The following is an 18574-nucleotide window of genomic DNA, read 5'->3' as shown; positions in this document are numbered from 1 at the left end:
TTCGATAGAAAAATCACGATCACTCAATTTTCCATAGTCCCGGTCTGACGTGGATTCCCACGTTGATATTTTTGTTTTTCCCTTTTTCTGTTTCATTACGAAAGAATAAGCGTGTCGCGAGTGTTGGTATGATAAACGGTGACAATAACCGGAAAACGTTGAGGTATATAGCTGAAGTTTATCGTTGAGCAAAAAACTTTTTCGCTCATTTCTCTCACGCCGAGCGCGTAATCGTCGCGAATGAGTAACACGAGGCGAAACCCGAGGGATGTTTAGGTGTTGAGATAAAATTTAAATGAAACGGGATCTCATGGGACGATCAGATGGGACGATAAGAGATTGATCTCCAATTTTCTGATGTTCGTATGCGGAATAACGACCGTTTGAAATATTTATCGAGTCAATGAATTCGGTTGCCGGTGTCCGACGACACCCCCTCCCCCCGAAAACATGTCGCGGAATACATTATACATCTCAATGTTTGTCGGCATATTCGCGGAAAGGAAAATTTCAAATTAATATAGTCAACTGATCAAAGCTCGGATTAGCCACACGTACACGCACGTTTACCCTCCCCTATTTCCTCGGCAACAATTTACGAAACTGTCGATATCCCGTACGCAAAAACGATAATCAAGGTCAAAAGTTCAATGTATGCCCGCTTCAAACGGTGAAACTCAATTTGCGTCAAAGTTTCATGGCTTAAATTTGTCTCCCTTAACCTATAGAGACTTCTCACGAAACGTAAATCACTCGGTTGTCCATTCATTAGCTTTCTCCGCTCTCGGCGCGCAAAATGCTTCGAATCGATCATTCGACGTTTTCCAGAGTCTCGATACTCTCGGGGTATTTTTTTGCAAATTCTACAACGAAATTCTGTGAGAAAGGTCGCGCGATTCTATTTCGAAATTTCACCTCGACTTACCCCGTTCCCCCCGAATTCATACCCGATAACCGCGAAGGTAATGAAAAGAAAATAAATTACGTACTCGCGAAGGTAAACGTATTGGAAAATTGACGCAATTGGAGGTAAAATGATCAAGCAGCGATATGAAAAGGAAGTTGAAAAAATTATTCGTATCGTATTGTACGCTTGTCTTCTGAAGTGTGGTTTTTTTCGCACCGATCGCAACGTACGACCACGCTGCTAAGCACTCCGCTATAATCGATCATCCCCCGTTGCAAGCTCCATTTTGGTCTCACGTTGCTTCTTAAGCAGGGTTCAGGGGCGGCGGTCGGAAGCTAATTGGAGATATTAGTTTAATACTTAAAGAGCGAGAGCTATCCTGGGATGATTCTGGCTTTTTTGAACCGCATCTACAAACAACGAGAAACCGCGTTTCGCATATCAAATGAGAGCCGGAAGCGAACCGGATCTCCGCTCGGGTTTATCTATACCTTCTATCAAGCATACCTAGAACCGTCCCCACGAAAAACAAATTTTAATTCGCAACACGGCCGATTCGCTATTCCGGGACACTGACAAGGCGCTATCATAATTAGAATTTCTAAAAATATGTAATTCCGATGAGAGATGATCAATTAACCACCCGAAAGTGATTAAAATAAGGATCGTAAATAAGCTTCGAAGCTGTACCTCAATGGGTGAAAAAAATATTCTATTGGTTTTTTTTTTCTCTCTCTCTACCCCAAAGGCTTTCAGAGTTCGCTACGCATTCCGTAGAATAAAATTATACTTTGAGAAAGTTTTGAAAACTCGTGAGAATTTTTCATTATTTTTTACATCCGAACTCTTCCCATGTGGTGTTACCGGGGGGTGTGTCTAGATCGAAACGTAAGCCGGCTATTTTTTATTTGTTTCTTTTGTATTTTTTTTGGTTTTCTGGTTTCGGGTGATGTTTTTTTTTGGTACCGGCAGCAGCAGCAGTGGCGCCTAAGTGCTTCCATGAATTATGAATACCTCATTGAACGTGCTTAATAAGGGCGTTTCCACATTCTATAGTGAAAAAGAGCCGGTAAGCCTCAGTGATTATACATATAGCTGTTCGCGGATGGATTTCACTCAGGCATTGTTCGGTTCCACTCAAATTTCCAAATTTGCTTCTCAAATGCAACGTATATTTTATTGGTATACCCATACAAGCCGGAAAAACTACCCCGTTAGTTTGACTTTTCGTATTTTTTTTTTTTTTTTTTAATTATCTACGTCGTTTAATCGAACGACATTTTAACTGAGGATTAATTACCCTCGCGGCCGAACGTAGATAGGGTACGGTAATGTATCGTTTGAAACTTGGAAATAAAAAAAAAATATGCGTCAATTCGATCACCCGCTATTTACTCGTCGGAAACAACCGCGGTTGATTTTTTTATCTTGATTACGGTCGAACTGTACGTTGCGAACGAAACACTAATTGAATCGGCATTGTAATCAATGTAAACCATATACAGAACCTGTGTTTACCAAATAATCGTTTACACATGGGGTGGTTTACCATACACCGATTCTATTATCTTTGAATATTCAGAATGGAAAAAAAAAGTATAATCAAATTAACTTGCGGAAAGGTAACGAGAGGTATCCGAATTCCGTACTTTTATTTATTTTTTTTTGATCAGATTGTTCAAAAGCGGAAAAAAAAAACAGTCGTGATTTATACGGACGATAACCGAAGAGTCCGTGTATAACTAGGGTGACGTTCTTATCTGTAACGACTCACAGAGTAGCTTAGGTATGGACGTAGCAATTGGAAAAGCATTAGACGAAAATTCCAGAGAAACGATGCGCCACGGACACGGACGAGTTTTCCATTATTCAAGTCCGCGTGAAAAAAAGAGGGAGATGTTCTCCATTTTCTATCTTATTCGGTTTCCGACTCCCCGACTAACCGATGCGTCCCTTTGTCAACCTGCCAATCTAATATAGATATACCCTGATGGAGGACGAAGGGGATTTCGCGTCGGGAGAGTATTAACCGCCCCTCGTCCCGATTCATAGTCGTATCGCCGTTCGAATGAACGAAAAAAAGGATGCACCCCATCCGATGAAAATGATACAAAAAATAAATAATCTGTCCACGATTTCAACCGGACTTGTATACGCGAATGCGAAGGAAATAGACCTTTCGTTCTTTTGTTTTCGATTTATGAATTTTCCATCGAGTATAATCGAGCGGGGAATTTCACCCCCTTCGCGAAGGTTGGTTGTAAACGGTGGACGGAATGCATCGTGTATTACAATGGGCTGCGAGAGTCAACCACTTTGACTCGCCACTCGAAGCTGAAGTGCTACAAATTATCGTACTCTTGAGATTTCGAATAGCGGAGGTACATGCACGACATAGAGACCACAGGTGGGCCTCATAGCGGCGCATAATTTTCCTACCAGAATTCCCTTCTACGGTATAGAAATCCGATGCACACCGGCGTATTGCTGGATTCGCGGGATTTTTTTTTTTTTTTTTTTTAATTAAAAGCTCTGATTTTCCGATAATGATGCATGCGAGTAATTAATTATCCGTATCGCGAGAATATTATTACGGCAAGCAGTCAGAGATTCTACTGATTTTTCCGTGAAAAATGGCTACAAAAGAAAGGGGAAATAAAAGAAGAGATGAGGGGAGAAAAATAAAATAATAACGGATATGAAAAGAGGCAGCTTTTGTCCGGACTTCGCGAGCCCCTATTTATATACAAATATACAATGCTATTGGGTATGTCGATTGCAGATAACGAGCAGATCCTGGAGCACTTGCCGATGGGCGTCTCTAGCTCGTCCCACGCTATCTGAAAATTGCCAGGATATCGGTGTGTCTCTCTCGCTTATATTCACGGATAGATGTAATCCGGTAACGGGCGGTGAATATGGCGGCGACATAGACGCTGGCCACAAAGCGCTGTACATCTTTTGTGTATATCGACGTCGACCTTTTACACAACGTAAGTATAGCCCAAGCTAGCTGCCGTTTTCTACTATCCTACGGTCGACTCCACGTCTAATCCATAGAGACGTCTCTGCTGAGTGCTATGTGCTCACGCTACGTGCACACTCGTAAAATACAATATGGATGCCTACCGAAAAGATGGATCCTTTTGTTCGTTTTTTTTTTTTTTTCTTTTACTTTTCTTGCCTCCGTATCTTTTCTTCTCTTTTTTTGGCCCGCTGGTTTTCGCGGATTTAATTAATTACCGTCCGAATTCCGATGGACGCTATAGTGTATCACGTACAGTATTGGATAATATAGTCAAAGATTTTTTGCGGAAATTTCAATTTCATGGAGGATAAAAAGACGTGTCTTTTTTCTGCATTCCGCGGGCTGGGGTTTGACCCATCTCTCGCAGGAAAATTAAGGTGTCTTGAACAGATAACACGTTCAGTTCAGGTTTCCCGAAAGAATCTCGTTAGAGAGATGTTCGTAACAAAATGGAAATTTTTTTTAAAAACTTATCTTTTCGTTGACTCTTCTTCTTCTTTTTTTTTCAAACTTCTCTTTCGAACATCCTCTTAATTCGATTCGAAAAGGGTGATAAAAGAAACCGCGATTCAGCAGCTTGTCGGAATTTCAATTGCACTCGTGACAATAATTTCATTTCACTGGTGAAAATTTTTTTTTTTTCCACAAAAAATGGAAGGAAAAAGAAAAAAATTCGAGGTATGAGAAAAAAATGAACGCAAAGATCGTAGCTCGTGTGAATTTTCATGAACGCGATATAAAATATACTCAATCTATTCTCCGCGGTAGAGTAAAAATAATATAAAACTCCATCTCGGCTGTTCGTCTTTCTCTCTGTTCTGGTCCGAAAAAACAGGGGTGAGTTTTTATTCAACACGTTTATAGTCTTTACGTATAATGTCGCTAACTCCCCGGTGGCTGAGAATCGCATGAATCGATAGGGCAATAAAGAAACCTGTGTACATCATATAAAAAGTATAGATATTCGTCGAGCCCCGTAAACGTGCCTAATTTTTTATGGACATTTCATTCGCTCCCCAAGGACGAGATGCGACTCGCTGTGCCTGACCGGTACGAGATAACTGCGCGCGGAAATTACAGGCGCTTATCGAGAAAAATATTTCAGGGATCGTCGAAATGTCCCGCACATCCGTTAAAACCGTAGTCGAGCATTTCTTTCCAATTATTCAATAATTCCTCATCTGACGCAGGACGTGTTTAAAGGAATTTAAGGACAGGTATGTATACATATACATTGTCAAATTTCATCACCGAGGACGATAAGTACGCGTGAGGGGTGGAGAAAAAAAATTTCACTCAACAATTTTTCGACCCTTTGAAAAATGTGCACGATAATAATCTGGCGTTATCCCCGATGGGATTACCCCTCGTTACGTTTTTGATTTTTTTATTTTTCACATACCACGGGTTCGCGGAATCATTTTTGCAATAAAATATATATATTTCTACCGAACGGTCGAGTGCAGAGCGGATTTTACATTGGAACAAAATCCTCGTACGCAGGAATTCAGTTTACAATTTAATATCCCGCTTCTTGACCGCCACGTGATAAAATCGAACAATTTTTCATTGGAGCAGAGCCAAGCCCTCGGTTATATTGGGGTGCAATCGTGCATAACTTGATGCGAGGTTCTGACTCGAACTCCGCTCGAAGACGAGCTCGGCGCACTACCTGTTGCTAAATTTAGGTCAAGATTTCATTCGACTGACTTCCGCAAAGTTTTCCTTCGCCCTATTCTTCGCGTCGATGTGGTGAACGGAAATTCAAATGACGTGCTTTTGGAAAGATTCGGTTTTTCTTCGGGAGTGAAATGAAAAAGAAACAGAGAAACGGTCCGCGTATGTTTAAAGAAAGTAGAATTCTCATAACATAGCCGAATGTAAAAATTTTTCAAAATTCACGCCGCAATTCGTCTACCTCCAGAATATATTTGTCTGAATTTTGATCTCAATTCACAGATTCATTGAGACGGGGGAAAATAACGAAAGAAAAAAATTAGGAATTAGTGAATACGTGAGATTAATCGGAGACGTCAGTGAGACGCAGTTATGAGAGCAGATTTTTTTTCCATACTTACGAGAATGTGATTGGAAGATCGTCACTGTGTCGCTCGTTAGTTTTTTTTCTTTTTTTTTCCGTCTTCAGTAAAAACTAAACGAAGTAAAAATATAATTGTTTTTTATACGAATTTATAAAACACCCGCGGATTTGTGATGACTTTATAAATCACGTCGGTATAAATAATTTACGAAGGTGCAGAGATAATATGTATGTATATTTCGTTAAGCCCCGCCGGTAGTTAGTTCGAATCACTTCTTATCACTTTTAAACACTTTCGAGATCCTCAAGGATCTTCCGTTTATGGTAGAGGGATGCTGGCGCTCGCGCGACTGGGTCTTCTAGGGATGAAATCAGGGGTTCCAGTCGAGGTGAAGCTCGCGCAAGCGTATTTTCAACCTAACAACCTACGTTGCTTATACACCTGCCACGTAGGTACGTATTTTCAACCTTTCACGTCCAGAAGAAGAACTTTTGCATCTCTCGCATCTCGGACCATCTAATCCTGCAGGATATAACTTACAACTTTTACCGCGGGGTACGCCCTTTGCGGTAAGAAAGGAAAAAAATAATCACCTCGGAAGCTCTGAAATATAGTGATTGCGTCGGTGAGACCGCCCCGACAAAAATTGATGAAAAAAAAAAAATTTTTAAATTAAACTAAGAAAGGGCTCATCGGTTTTTGAAAAACTGATTATTGAAATGGAAAAAAATCACGAATAAATATAAGCTTTTTACCCTCAACTTTCCGAGAAATAATTTTCGATATCACGGAGTGCGTACGATGAAAACTTCCAGTCGATCCTGAACATTCTAGATTTTTTTAATTATAATACGGCAAATTTTGCGGCTCAAATACACAAAGCGTGGTGGAACCAAAAAAATACGAATCGTCGCAAATTGGCGATGATGACGATGAAATCCTCTCGCGTATTTCGGATAAAACGAACGCGCGCGCACACGTATAGCGTGTACAGGGTGGATCCATCGGACGGCAACTAAATATCCAAAAGCTATCGTAATTCATAGGGTCAATTATCACGGTAGCGCTGCGTAAAATTCAACAAGGCGTTGAACGCTGCATGTATTCGCGAAACTGCATAGCGTTGCGAACGCCATAAATTATCCTAATTAGAAGCAGAGACCGGGGCGGGGGAGGGGGGGGGTTAATTGTCATTCGTTGCTACACGTAATCCTAACCCGTCGCACAATAATACATCCTCATGAATCCCTACTCTATAATTATACGGTTTGTTATGCTAATTGAATCATTCTCCTATAACACAACCAAATCCTAACATCGCTCACTTCCCTATTCGGGTTCAAGTTCCCGTTGAACAACGCACGTACAATAAAAATCCTTACACGCACCGCCAGAAATTTAGGGGTTCGCCTAATTGCTACAAAACACTTCGACGACTGCGTCGGACTCTCTCTCTCGAAAAGAAAAAAAAAAAAACAAATAGAATTATCACCCAACCGAACGGAAATTAAAATTAAAAATAAAAGCGTAGAGGGGAGGTAATTTAGGGGACGTAATAGCCGAGAAGAAAAAGAAGAACATTTGACCGAAAAAGTGAACGAGAAAAAAAATATGTTAACCCGTCTGCTAGGGAGTGGCTTGATTTCCGACGTCGCCCTATCTCGCAAGCTCCTCGTGGCGTTGGTATGTCTGTAGATATAAAAAAAAAAAAAAAAAAAACAAACAAACAATAGTATCGCAAAAAAGGGTTCTACTACGTCTCGTACCAGGCAACCCCCCGTTTTTGCTTCTACGCACTCGAAATGCTGATGCGAATGGGTATAATTTTCTCTGTCTGCTGGTCTACCACGTAGCATTGCATTCTTAATATGGAATCGAGAAATCGACTGCAACTTATTCGTTGAAAAATTAACAATTAGATCGATACTGGGAGAGCTTTTTACGTAGAAATGGAATATCTTGAAACGATCCCCCAGAGAACAGCTTTTTGGGTTCAGAGAAGGAAGTGATTTTAAATTTTGTCAGTAATAGTCTCGCTGCACCAACAGCTGTTCCACGTGAAAAATAGGGTGACGATTAAAAGTTGAAAAGTGAATATAATTAATTTCTATAAGTGGGAAATATTACGAGTAAAAATACGCGTTTGAAAGTGACAGAGAAGATGAAGAAGAATCCGACGTTGTCGAGTCGCGTCGTTGTTCGAAACTGTTAAGGGTCAGAGCACAGCTACGGAGAGAGAAGGGTCGAAAGTGAGAATTTAAGAGGGTTAAAGAGGTGAACAGCGGAAAATACATACCTATATGAAAAGAAATAAAACGTAAAGGGGAGGTTGGTGGTAAGTGAGCAAAGTGGCGTGAAGTGTCACCCGAAGTGGTGACAAGTGTAAAATGAACTAGACGAAGTGTGCCGTATAGGGATGCAGGAAAGTTTGTAGATCTGTACAACGAACGAGAGAATAAAATTTCAGAAATAACGGGTGCGGGAGGAAATGAACAGATTGAAAATTTTTGTCCCCCAAATCTAAAAAATCCGGGTCTCGAAAAGTAAAAAATTGACGATAACTCGATCATTTCGAGAGATGGATCGATTCTGTTGGTAAACTAGGATTTCCAAGCTCAAAACACATGAGAAAGCCACGAAAAAAATATTCCAATTTTCAACTCTAAGCTAAAAGAAAACCAGAGTTCGTAAAACCCCAAAAAGATGTAGAATAAAAGTCAAATATTTTACACGCCTCGGTAATTCGCTCGTCTTACGATCACTGCAGCACAGCCGCATTCGCCGCCCTGCGTTCATACTTCCGCGTAATTAATTTTACCGAAATCAGATGGAGATTTTCCAAAAGATAAGGGAACTCGTTAGCGCTGTGAGAACGCTCGATCATTATAATATTATATCGTAGAGACAGACTTGCACCCCATAAGCTTTTCAAAGATGGTAAATGGGCTGAGTAAATATAATTACCAAACTACATACCTAATCCATGTAATAATTGTTCCTTATATATATATACAAAACGCCACCGTTTAATCGCCGTGGAATAAATCGAAAAATTTACCCCAATGGACTAATTAGAATATACCAATCAGATAAATTTACGTTAATTTTCAACGTCCTCTCGACTAGGTTTCATTTTGATCTTTCTTATCTCGAGAGATGTTGAATATCGACTTCCTCCATCGTTGTATCCTGCTGCATTAATAACGACGAGTAGGGTGTTGTATCAGGGGGTGCTTTTCTCAATGAAATAAAGGCAAACGAAGAATCAAAAAAAAAAAAAAATTACACATACATTCTTATGACACTGCATACGTAATTACACGCCGTTGTAGCCGAGAATGACTAAAGAGAAATTTTATGCCCCCTGAAACGAAAGTTATTCTATAATTCAGAGGGTCTCCGTATTATTTCCTCGCGTCACACGCAGTTGCTTTGAAATTCTCCGCTACACCATCCAAGCTTTTTACTTCGTTTGTGAATAGTGCAGCAAATATATATACATATAATATCCTATGGATACGCGAGAAAAGAAAGAGAGAAACAGGAGGGGAGTAGAGCGGGCAGAAGCGCAGGGTGAAAAAAGGGAAAAAAGTTAAAAGTAAAACAGTAAAAAATAAAAACGGAGTTCATCGGTCAGAGGATCAACGCGTCTGCATCGTGCATCCGGAGGTCAAAGCGTAGACGATAAAATTCCGTGAACAATTCAACCGAATCTCTAGGTGTCATAACTCTCGTTGAATCTTGCACAAATTACCATATTTCAAACGATCGGTTAACGGATGAGCGAAATAAAAATTGCTTCATCTTCAACATGGTTTAAAAACAAAATATACGGAGGATCGGAAACACAATTTAGATTTCACTCAAAAAATACTGTCGAATTTTTTTCGCATTTTGTTTCCCTCATTTCTGTTTCATATACTATTTTCGTTACGATCGTCAAGATTTAATTCCGACTTGGTTTGGCGCTAGGGTTTAACGTAGACGCGCACCGCGGCCGTGCACCGCCAGTGGAATAAAGTTGCAAATTTAATTGTGTTACCTCTTCTTTTTCGTATGCCACGGTGTACGCACGCATGTGTACATTATACATATCCGCGGGGTGGTTTTTAGAATTCTACCTCGCGAGAGTTTAGAGTCCCTACTTTCGTACGCCAACGAAATTGATAAAACAAAGAGCGACCGCGCTGTACGGGTCGGAACAAAAAAAAAATTCTAGAGAAATAAAAAAGAAGAAATGGAACCCGTCAGTTTCAGTTTTAGTTTCGCCGCGTATTCGCGTCTTTACTGAATAATTCTCATACCCCGTTGTGTACACAGTGACATGTGTGCTCTAGCAATATGGAATTCGTAATTGCGGTATAGCGCGGTGACTAACGAAACAGAGAATAAATAACAAGTAAATAATCTAAACGAAAAAGTAAACGAAAAAACAACTCCTAAAAGTTGTTCGTACGTTTATGTAACGCGTATTACATATACAGGGTACGGTGTTTGGTCAACGTTAGAAAGAATTTGTTTCGAAGCTCCACCCGCTAGACGTAGATAAAACTTTGACCATTTATTTTAACCGCGCGAAGCGTTAGGCGTATACGTACCGCATAGCAAACCCACTGTTACTGACACTTTTACTGCAGTTATACAGATTACACGTCTATACACCATTTTATGTATCTTCTTCGTCATGTATAGTTTGTACAACGAATACGTACGTGTTTACAGACGCAACGCTCTAGACGTTCGACGTCCTAAACTCGCGGCGTACATAATACGTGTACGAAAATGTATGCGAAACACTCGAATACGGATGACGTCGGCGAAGTATAAGAAAAAAAACATCAAATTCTCAAATCCGATATGTTAATGTCGCTCGGCGGATATCACGAATGATGAAAACAATACCGCTGCGTATAGGGTAAAAATTATATGCGTACAAATAATGGAAATCACCGCCGTGCAAAACACGCTGATCTATTCATTTTATTGTTTATTATTAATTGGAATATTTTTTTTTTTTTTATTCTTCTCTACTTACTCTTTGAAACGAATAAAAGTGAAGTCTGCAAATGCAGATGGCATAAGATAAATTATTCATCTCCGTACCCAGCTGTGTCGCAGCAAAGAGAATTTTTGATAAACCCCCCCCCCCCCCCCCCCCCCCTCCCGACGTGGATATGTGGTACGGAAAATTTTGATCCTCTTTAGTTCGGGTAACTATGATGTTTGGAAAATGTAATATAGTGCACAACGTGAATTACATAGTAGAGAATGCTAACGACTAATTGTAAGTTTCAGCTGGAAACATTTCATCGGTGACACGTGCAGTCCGTGTCCAACTAGTTCCGAACACGTATTTGACACTTTCGTCAGGTATGGAACGAGGTATACATATAATACCAATAATAATCGTGCACGCGTGCACGATCACCGATCTGCAGTAATACGCTTCCGTCATATTGACGACGGCAAATGCGGCGTGAAACCGAATATCTGTAGGTAGAGTGTTGTGATTAATTAGTACACTAACTACACTATACACTTCGTACATGATATAGGTGGGTAGAGCATACGGTAACTTCATTGATTGCAAATCGAATCAGCGGAGCATCTGATTTACACGTACAGGTAGCATTCCGAACACGGAATTACGCTGCTCGCAACCCTGAAGACCTGCTGTTCGTTTTTTTTTTGATTTTTTTTTTTCTTTAATCTCCGCAGAAATACCGAGTTTCAATTATTGCATTTTCTCCGACAGAAAATTGGCAAAAGTCAGAATTCGATGAACTTTTATCCGAAAGAACGGAGCAGTTTTTTTTCCTTTTTCTTTTTTTTTTTTTTTTTTTTGCAGACGATGCGACAGCGTCGCGTCTTACGGCTGCTGCAACATCTGCGGCAGGTAAGAGGTCGTCGTCTCAACGTGTGGAGAAGAACGCGAAGACAAAAGTTCAACCCCCGAAGGATCGAATGAGCGACTATGGTATTTCGGTGATGTTAGGGAATCGCCAAAGTTCAACCGTACCGCGTAATCATGTACGGGTGCTGGACATGCGGACGAATGGCCGCCTTTTTGCCGCAAATCTTGGCTTATACTCGAAAACTTTATAACGACGTCGTACGTCCACATCTTGCACCTCGTTTTACCTTCCCCAGGACGTAAGTGAGCGAGGGAAGAGATTAAAACAGCAATTGTACCGAGTGATGTATCACGAGGAGTATTGAAACTTGCGTAAATCGTGTACCAAATAAAGCACCAAATAAAGTCTATCTTCGGTAGATACAATCCAGCGAACCAGAATGGAAGGAAAATTTCCTCTCTCACTCTCACTTTTGCGTTCTACGTACACGTATCCCTGTTTTCGGGTGTGCAACCTTTTCTTTTCGCTCTTCCGTTCCAGCGAACTCTAAAACTCGCCTGTATCTCGTCGAGGAAATAAATAAAGTAATGGAAAAAGGTAAAGTCGGAACTTTTGGACTGCGCGTCAACGAAGCAGCAAATCTCTCGCTATCCGCGACGTTGAAGGGGAAGAGGGAAGAAAAAAAATCGAAAAATCGAAAAAAAAAAAACAACACAAACACAAACACGAGAAACAGAATGATATTCTATGATATAAAAGTCAAGTGAATCCCGCGGAAATTAACTGCATCGCTCCGTGACTCTCTATAAAAATGAAAACGGGGGAAAAAAAAGAAAGGTAATATTCTACCCGGCTGAATGCTCCGCCCTTACTCCAAAGGTTATTTTTCACGAGGAAACCTCGAGAGATGAAAGCTGCTATCTGAAGAGGACTTTTGAACGAGCAGATAATACGCGCCACGTACCCGCGAACACATTTTATGTAGAAAACCGTGTCCTGGTTGCAGTCCTTCAAAAATCGATGCTCATAAATACTTTATCTCGAAGGGGAAAATTTTCCGTTGGGTCGGGTTGGATGAGAACTTTATGGAAGCGTTATAATAATAAGCGACGAAATGAATTATTTGGCTACCCAACGAAGTACCTTGTACGTACGTATCCGTCAGAAACGTTAAATTTTTCAACGATTGGTAAAACTTTGTGTGAAAATCCCTTCGCGTTACGGAGTGTATAAAAATCCATACGACGAACATTTCACCCCGAGGATATCGCCGGTGCAGATAATGTCATCCCCGTGGATCAGATTTCGCGTGAGCCACGCGTCATTTCTCATTGACATTATCGCGAAAAACTCGTCGGTTCGTTCGAGCAACAGCTCGAAGGTCTGCAGAGCCGTGCGCGAGGTCGAGACGAATTGCGTCGACCTTAAAATGTGACGGGTGCAGAGAGCGCGATAAAGAAAATTTTCGCGACACTTTTTATCCCGATTCAGGATAAATAATTCGCCCGTCTCTGGTATATATATATGTATACCATTTTTGACTTCGTTATCCTCGGCTGAAACTCCCTCTCTCCCTTCTTTTATTTTTTTTATTCTTTCACTTCTGCAGGCTAAATCTTTCATCGGCCAGATATAAAGTATGTCGACAGTGATAACAACAGTTCGCATGATTTTTATATCTGATTAGATTACTGTATATACTAGGTGGGTAGTGTGAAACAAAACGTTATATGCCGAAGAAAATTGCCCTGTCAACGTTCGCAAATAAACGCTCGCTGTTATTTGATTGATCGTTGAGAGAAAGAAAGAGAAATAACAATAAGTAAATTAATAAAATACCAGGAGCCATTAAGCAACCCAGTTTTGTTTAAGATATTACACCTCGTTTGCATTACCTCGATTAGGTACATGGCAACGATTTTTCCAAACACCTTTATATACCTCTCCAAAATTGCCTATACATATAGTATTTATCGAGCCGTTGGGTATGGGAGGTCGTTTTACGAAGAGAATTATACCAGCGAAGAAAAAGATCAGCTGCTCATACAACGTCATCCCTGCTGGACGCGTCGAGTGATTTATCCTGACCGTTAAAAACTAGAAAATCCCGTGAAGGATCGAGGCGAGAAAGAAAAAAGAAAATAGTAGGAAAAGGAAAAAGGAAACGGATAAGAAAATAAAATAAAATCAAACAAATATCGTATAAATCCGCACAACTTTTGCCGCACCTGATCCCTAAAAATGAAGCTTTTAGTCTCGACGACCACCTTGGTAGTCCTACTCTGCGTCGTTGTCACCGTCTTTGAAAGCGAAGGTAAATAGCCCCGAAATTTTTCCACCTCGAAAAGTAAGCGCCGAGCAAAACACCGACGACGTTTAAAATTTTGCGGAGCAACAAGATGACGAATCGCGTCGTTACCTCTAATCTCCAAATTTTATAACCCTTTTACTTTTAATCCAAAAACCACGCAGCTGCGCACAGAAGAAATTACGCGAATGATTTTCGACGTGAAAAAATTCGCCAGCTACGACGTACCGCGACCGATGTCGATTTCAACCAACCGCAGATCGCGCAGGGAAATTCGGGAAATAAACAACCCGTTTATCAACAATACAGCAACATTATAACGGGGAAACTTTTCCTCCGTGTCGGACAAAGCTTGAGATATCTCATAACCATGATCGAACACCTGAGAGACCTTCTCGGTAAGCGCGAACGATCGAGAAGAATTTTATGAATTCTCTTGAAAATATTTCACGCGGTTCTCTTCGACCTTTTTACTCTCATCTTTTTTTCCCACCTCCTTTTACAGTACAATACCAATGGCACGTACTGGCGGGGGCCGTTGATTACTGGATACAAGTTCTGAAAAGGCGGCTAGATTATGAAAATTCAATGGCTGCATTTTCCCCCGACGATTCGCAAGAACAAAATCGAAATCAAGGAAATATCGTCAACTACCCTTGCCAACCCTACGACCCACGAGCAGGATGTTAAATCGGCGGTGAGAATCTCAAGAAAAGGGAAGAGGAGAAAGTAGAAAAATGTAAGTACGGTTCGGTCGCGGTTATTCGCGTTTTTTTCGGTCGTTACAGAAACCAATGATCACCTCGGTCCGTTATGATGTTCGTTTACGTCCCTCGAACACGCGATGCGGTTAAATTATTATACCACCGAACGAAGAGACGTTTAAAAATAAATGACGTTCGGCGAAAAATAATTTATATATTTCAGATTCCGAAGAAATTACTCCACGACGAAAAATAAAGTGTTAAGCAGACTGGAAGAAGAAAAAAGATTTGAGCAAAAAAAAAAAAAAAAAAAAAAAAAAACAAAACGAGAATATCAAATGACAGTGTGAAAAACTTTTCCTTTACGTTTCGAAAATCCCGTCATCCGCGCGGCACCACGCGGTCGTCATACCGCACAAGTTATTAGGATTGCTGCAGTAAAATTATTAGCACGCGAGGTGTTAAAAACGCTTTAAAATTCTACACGCGCGAAAACATCGGACGCGGTAATACCGTGCGATGCCTATACCCCGCTAATATTAGACGGCGTGATGCACGAGCCGATTTTAATCACGGCGATAGTTCGATGTAATATTATTTAGACTATGTCCTACCGATGATTTATTAACCCTATTGATCAGCAGCCGTATGTGATACCGTGAACGGTATTCAGGTACAGCCGAATCAATCGTAGAAAATATTTTCGCGCGTCATAGATTGCGGGCGTCAAGAATTCCAATTAATTCTAATTTCAAATCATAGATTGAAATTCGTTGAACCGAAATTCGAACTACATATATATGCCCGCGAGGATCAATTGGTTTGCAAATTTTCACGGGTTCGGATTACGTTTCAGGTTTCTCGAAAATCAGCGGTTGTTTTTTTTTAAAAAAAAAAAAAAAAAACGTAGCAACAGAAATCGAAGAAAAAAAAACAACCGTTGAGAGTGCAGCCGGTTGAACTTTCGAGCTATTTGTTAGGCGGCAAGTTTTCCCGGGACGGTATCTCGACCCGGTTTGTTTGTTTTTTTTTTTTTTTTTAACGCAGTTGTCGCATTTTCTTTATAATTCGTTTCAGACTTGTCACGGATAATTCCGCCCCCTTTTTGCTTCACCCGGAGGCCATAAGCTGCAGAAACTCGCGACGACGCCGCTTCTTTTTCCCGGTGATCTAGCGTCCGCTTTTAAACTTTGTAACCCGCTCCGGGGATGAAGGAAGCAAATCATGCAACTCCGCTGACGAATCACCGCCATTTACCATTTCTTTATTTCCTCTACCTCTCCTTCTTATCCAAACTCACCAATCGTGCACAGCGAAATTATGCCGCCGTGCTTTCGAGACTCTCCCGCAGACGCGTGACGAAGTGTACCCACCTTGTTTTACAAAACGAGCTTTTACCGTCCCACCTCTTTCCGACGATCTACGAAATTTATTTCCCAGTTCCAACAACAACAGAAATGAGCAGAAACAAAAAGAAAAAAAAAAAAGCCAGACAAAATGAAAACGAATAAATAAATAAATAAGTTTTCGTTTCTGATTCTCATGCACCAACTGACCGCGTACAACGGGCAATTTAATCGTTGCTCGGTTTCAGTTCGTTAAATTTAATGCAAATATAGTTCAGTTCATTACTAGATAGTTTATATCTACGTACAAGTTCACCGAATAGCCAAATTATCAAGAATATCGGATGGTCGTTCGGTGGAAAAGAGAAGAGAAAAAAATATTTTCATGCGATCAAACTACTCTGTATATACGGGAGAGTTTTAGCTGCACCGAATAATCGCGCCGGACTTAATGTAGCCTGCTATTGAAATGTATTTCCGCTGATTAATATTTGATATGTTTAATTCGCTCCACTCTCGGTGATTAGTTGAATCAATTTAAATTACTGATTGAATTCATATCTCATTGTCATGGCACGTGTATATTAGAAACGAAACTGACCTGCGCGAGCCATTAGAGGCGGTATACTATAAGAACGACGTCCGAACGAGGAGACAAGTTGCAGTGTATATCCGTCATTAGGGTCTAAGAAAAAGTGACAAGATTAAAAAACAAAAAAAAAACAACAAAATACATCCAATTAAAACCAAAATCAATTTATTTTCACTCACGTAAAAATGAAAATCTTATTGATATTCGCAGTCGCCTGCTGTTTCGCCGTTTGTCACAGCAAAGGTTAATGAGAAGCACGATAAAATAGAAAACCAAAAAAAAAATAAACAAATCAAAATAAATCGCCAACAAAACTTTGTAAATGAATTTGAATTTCAGTCGCAAGTCCGAAATCGGCAGATTCTTCGCTGATCGATTTTAATTTGTCCGATCTGATTGGAAGTCGTAAAGGAAGATCCGAGTCCATGTCTTTACTGGAACGTTTCAGCGTGAAAGGAATGCTCACCACAAAAGCGCAACAACTTATACAATTGTTCGTCGGATTTCTAAATCGGATAGCTAAGTTGTCTGGTAAGAATTAACTTGAAAGGAAATTATTATTGTACACGATCAGGAACGCCATTCACGCTGTGTTCATTTTTTATTTTCAAAAAACACAGCGGACAACTTCGGATTCACGAACATTGCAATGCTACTGAATAACATCGGCCAAGCGTTCCTCCAATACGCGTACACGATCGGACAGGATTACCAGTCCCTGTCGCAAGACCCGAATATGCTTCTTCAAATACCGTGTTCGTTGTACGACTCGCGTCCACACTGTCAAGCGTTCACGGGTTGAGGAGGTATGCGAATCACTCGTACCGTTCGTCGTCACTTTATCGATCTAATCGGCTTCTGACTTTTTCAAATCCAGGTCGCAATACTAACCGACGTCACATGGGGGTACGACGATTACCAGCTCGATCGACATCTTCCAGTTCTGGATGAATACCTCTTCGCTCGTAATTCGGCGATTCTGTAGTGTTAGATGTGTATTTAAGGAATCGAATAAACTATCGGAAATATCTTGACATTTTTCTATCATTCCTCCGGAAAGGGAATAGGGGGGTAATTTCGAAATTTTCGAATAGTTGAAGCTCTCCGGATACGATCCGACCGTGACGATCTTCGGGAAGTAAATCAATCGTTGCGAATCGAAGCGAAACAAAACTGCCTCTCGTGTGATACCGGTGCGCGAATCGCATGAAAATAGGCGTGCAATATGTGCGAAACTTACGTGCCTTATATGTAGGTTTGACTCGATGCCGCATTTAATCATTGAAAACGTTGAGCCGTAGAAACGACGTGGCTTCGATACGCGGCGATATCTGCGGCTGCTGGCCAACTTCCAGACCGAAAGCTCTCGCCTTGATTCGCCGCAAGTATTAAACCACCCCTCTCCCCTCACTCTCCCTCCTCTTTTTTTCTCTTCTCCACGTTTATTTTTTTTCCATTTATTCTCCCGCCAGGAAATTATTGAAGGAAGACTTTTTGCCAGAGCATTTTATACGGACCACCCGTTATAATTACCAATGCTTTATTAAAAGCCAATTATACGGGATATTCCGCGTCAAGTTTCCCAGATATTCCGCAGACTTTAACCTCGGATTTTGGTTGAACGTTATAAAGTCCGTCGTTCGTCGGTTCAAAGTGGATAAAGTAAGAGAACGAGCGGAGTTTCAGCAGCAGTCCTCCTTTTTGCGGTGAACCACCAACTGCCCTGAGTATTCGTTTAAAAAAAAATTCCTTTCTTTTTTTTTAAACTTTTCGATATTTATTACAAGTTCCA

At 40.7% G+C, this 18574-nt stretch overlaps 2 protein-coding genes across 3 annotated transcripts in view; one reads left to right on the top strand and one right to left on the bottom strand.

Moving 5' to 3' along the window:
- LOC110117497 (translation initiation factor IF-2-like) overlaps positions 1 to 6525 on the bottom strand; it is a 31787-nt gene extending 25262 nt beyond the window's left edge. Inside the window, exon 1 of the mRNA XM_020856879.2 lies at positions 6014 to 6525. The gene's annotated coding sequence lies outside the window, so the exon portion shown is untranslated. The remainder of the gene's footprint in view (positions 1 to 6013) is intronic.
- Positions 6526 to 13797: 7272 nt separating this feature from the next.
- On the top strand, positions 13798 to 17816 carry LOC105693885. Of its 2 annotated transcripts, XR_007277440.1 has the most exons (7): positions 13802 to 14146; positions 14305 to 14538; positions 14646 to 14879; positions 15922 to 17025; positions 17122 to 17313; positions 17403 to 17588; positions 17660 to 17816. XR_007277440.1 is itself a non-coding variant. In XM_012414096.3 (3 exons), exons 1-3 carry the CDS (start codon positions 14074 to 14076, stop codon positions 14828 to 14830), a joined length of 492 nt encoding a protein of 163 aa, XP_012269519.2. In that variant the 5' UTR covers positions 13798 to 14073; the 3' UTR covers positions 14831 to 14866. The 2 variants fall into 2 exon arrangements, 1 of the variants encoding a protein (XP_012269519.2); XM_012414096.3 differs by lacking the exons at positions 15922 to 17025; positions 17122 to 17313; positions 17403 to 17588; positions 17660 to 17816 and having other exon boundaries at positions 13798 to 14146; positions 14646 to 14866.
- The last annotated feature ends 758 nt before the right edge of the window (positions 17817 to 18574 follow it).

Source organism: Athalia rosae, chromosome 3, assembly GCF_917208135.1.
Source record: "Athalia rosae chromosome 3, iyAthRosa1.1, whole genome shotgun sequence".
In the NCBI taxonomy this organism is placed as follows: Eukaryota; Metazoa; Arthropoda; class Insecta; order Hymenoptera; family Athaliidae; genus Athalia; species Athalia rosae.
This window is presented reverse-complemented; position numbering and strand designations above follow the sequence as displayed.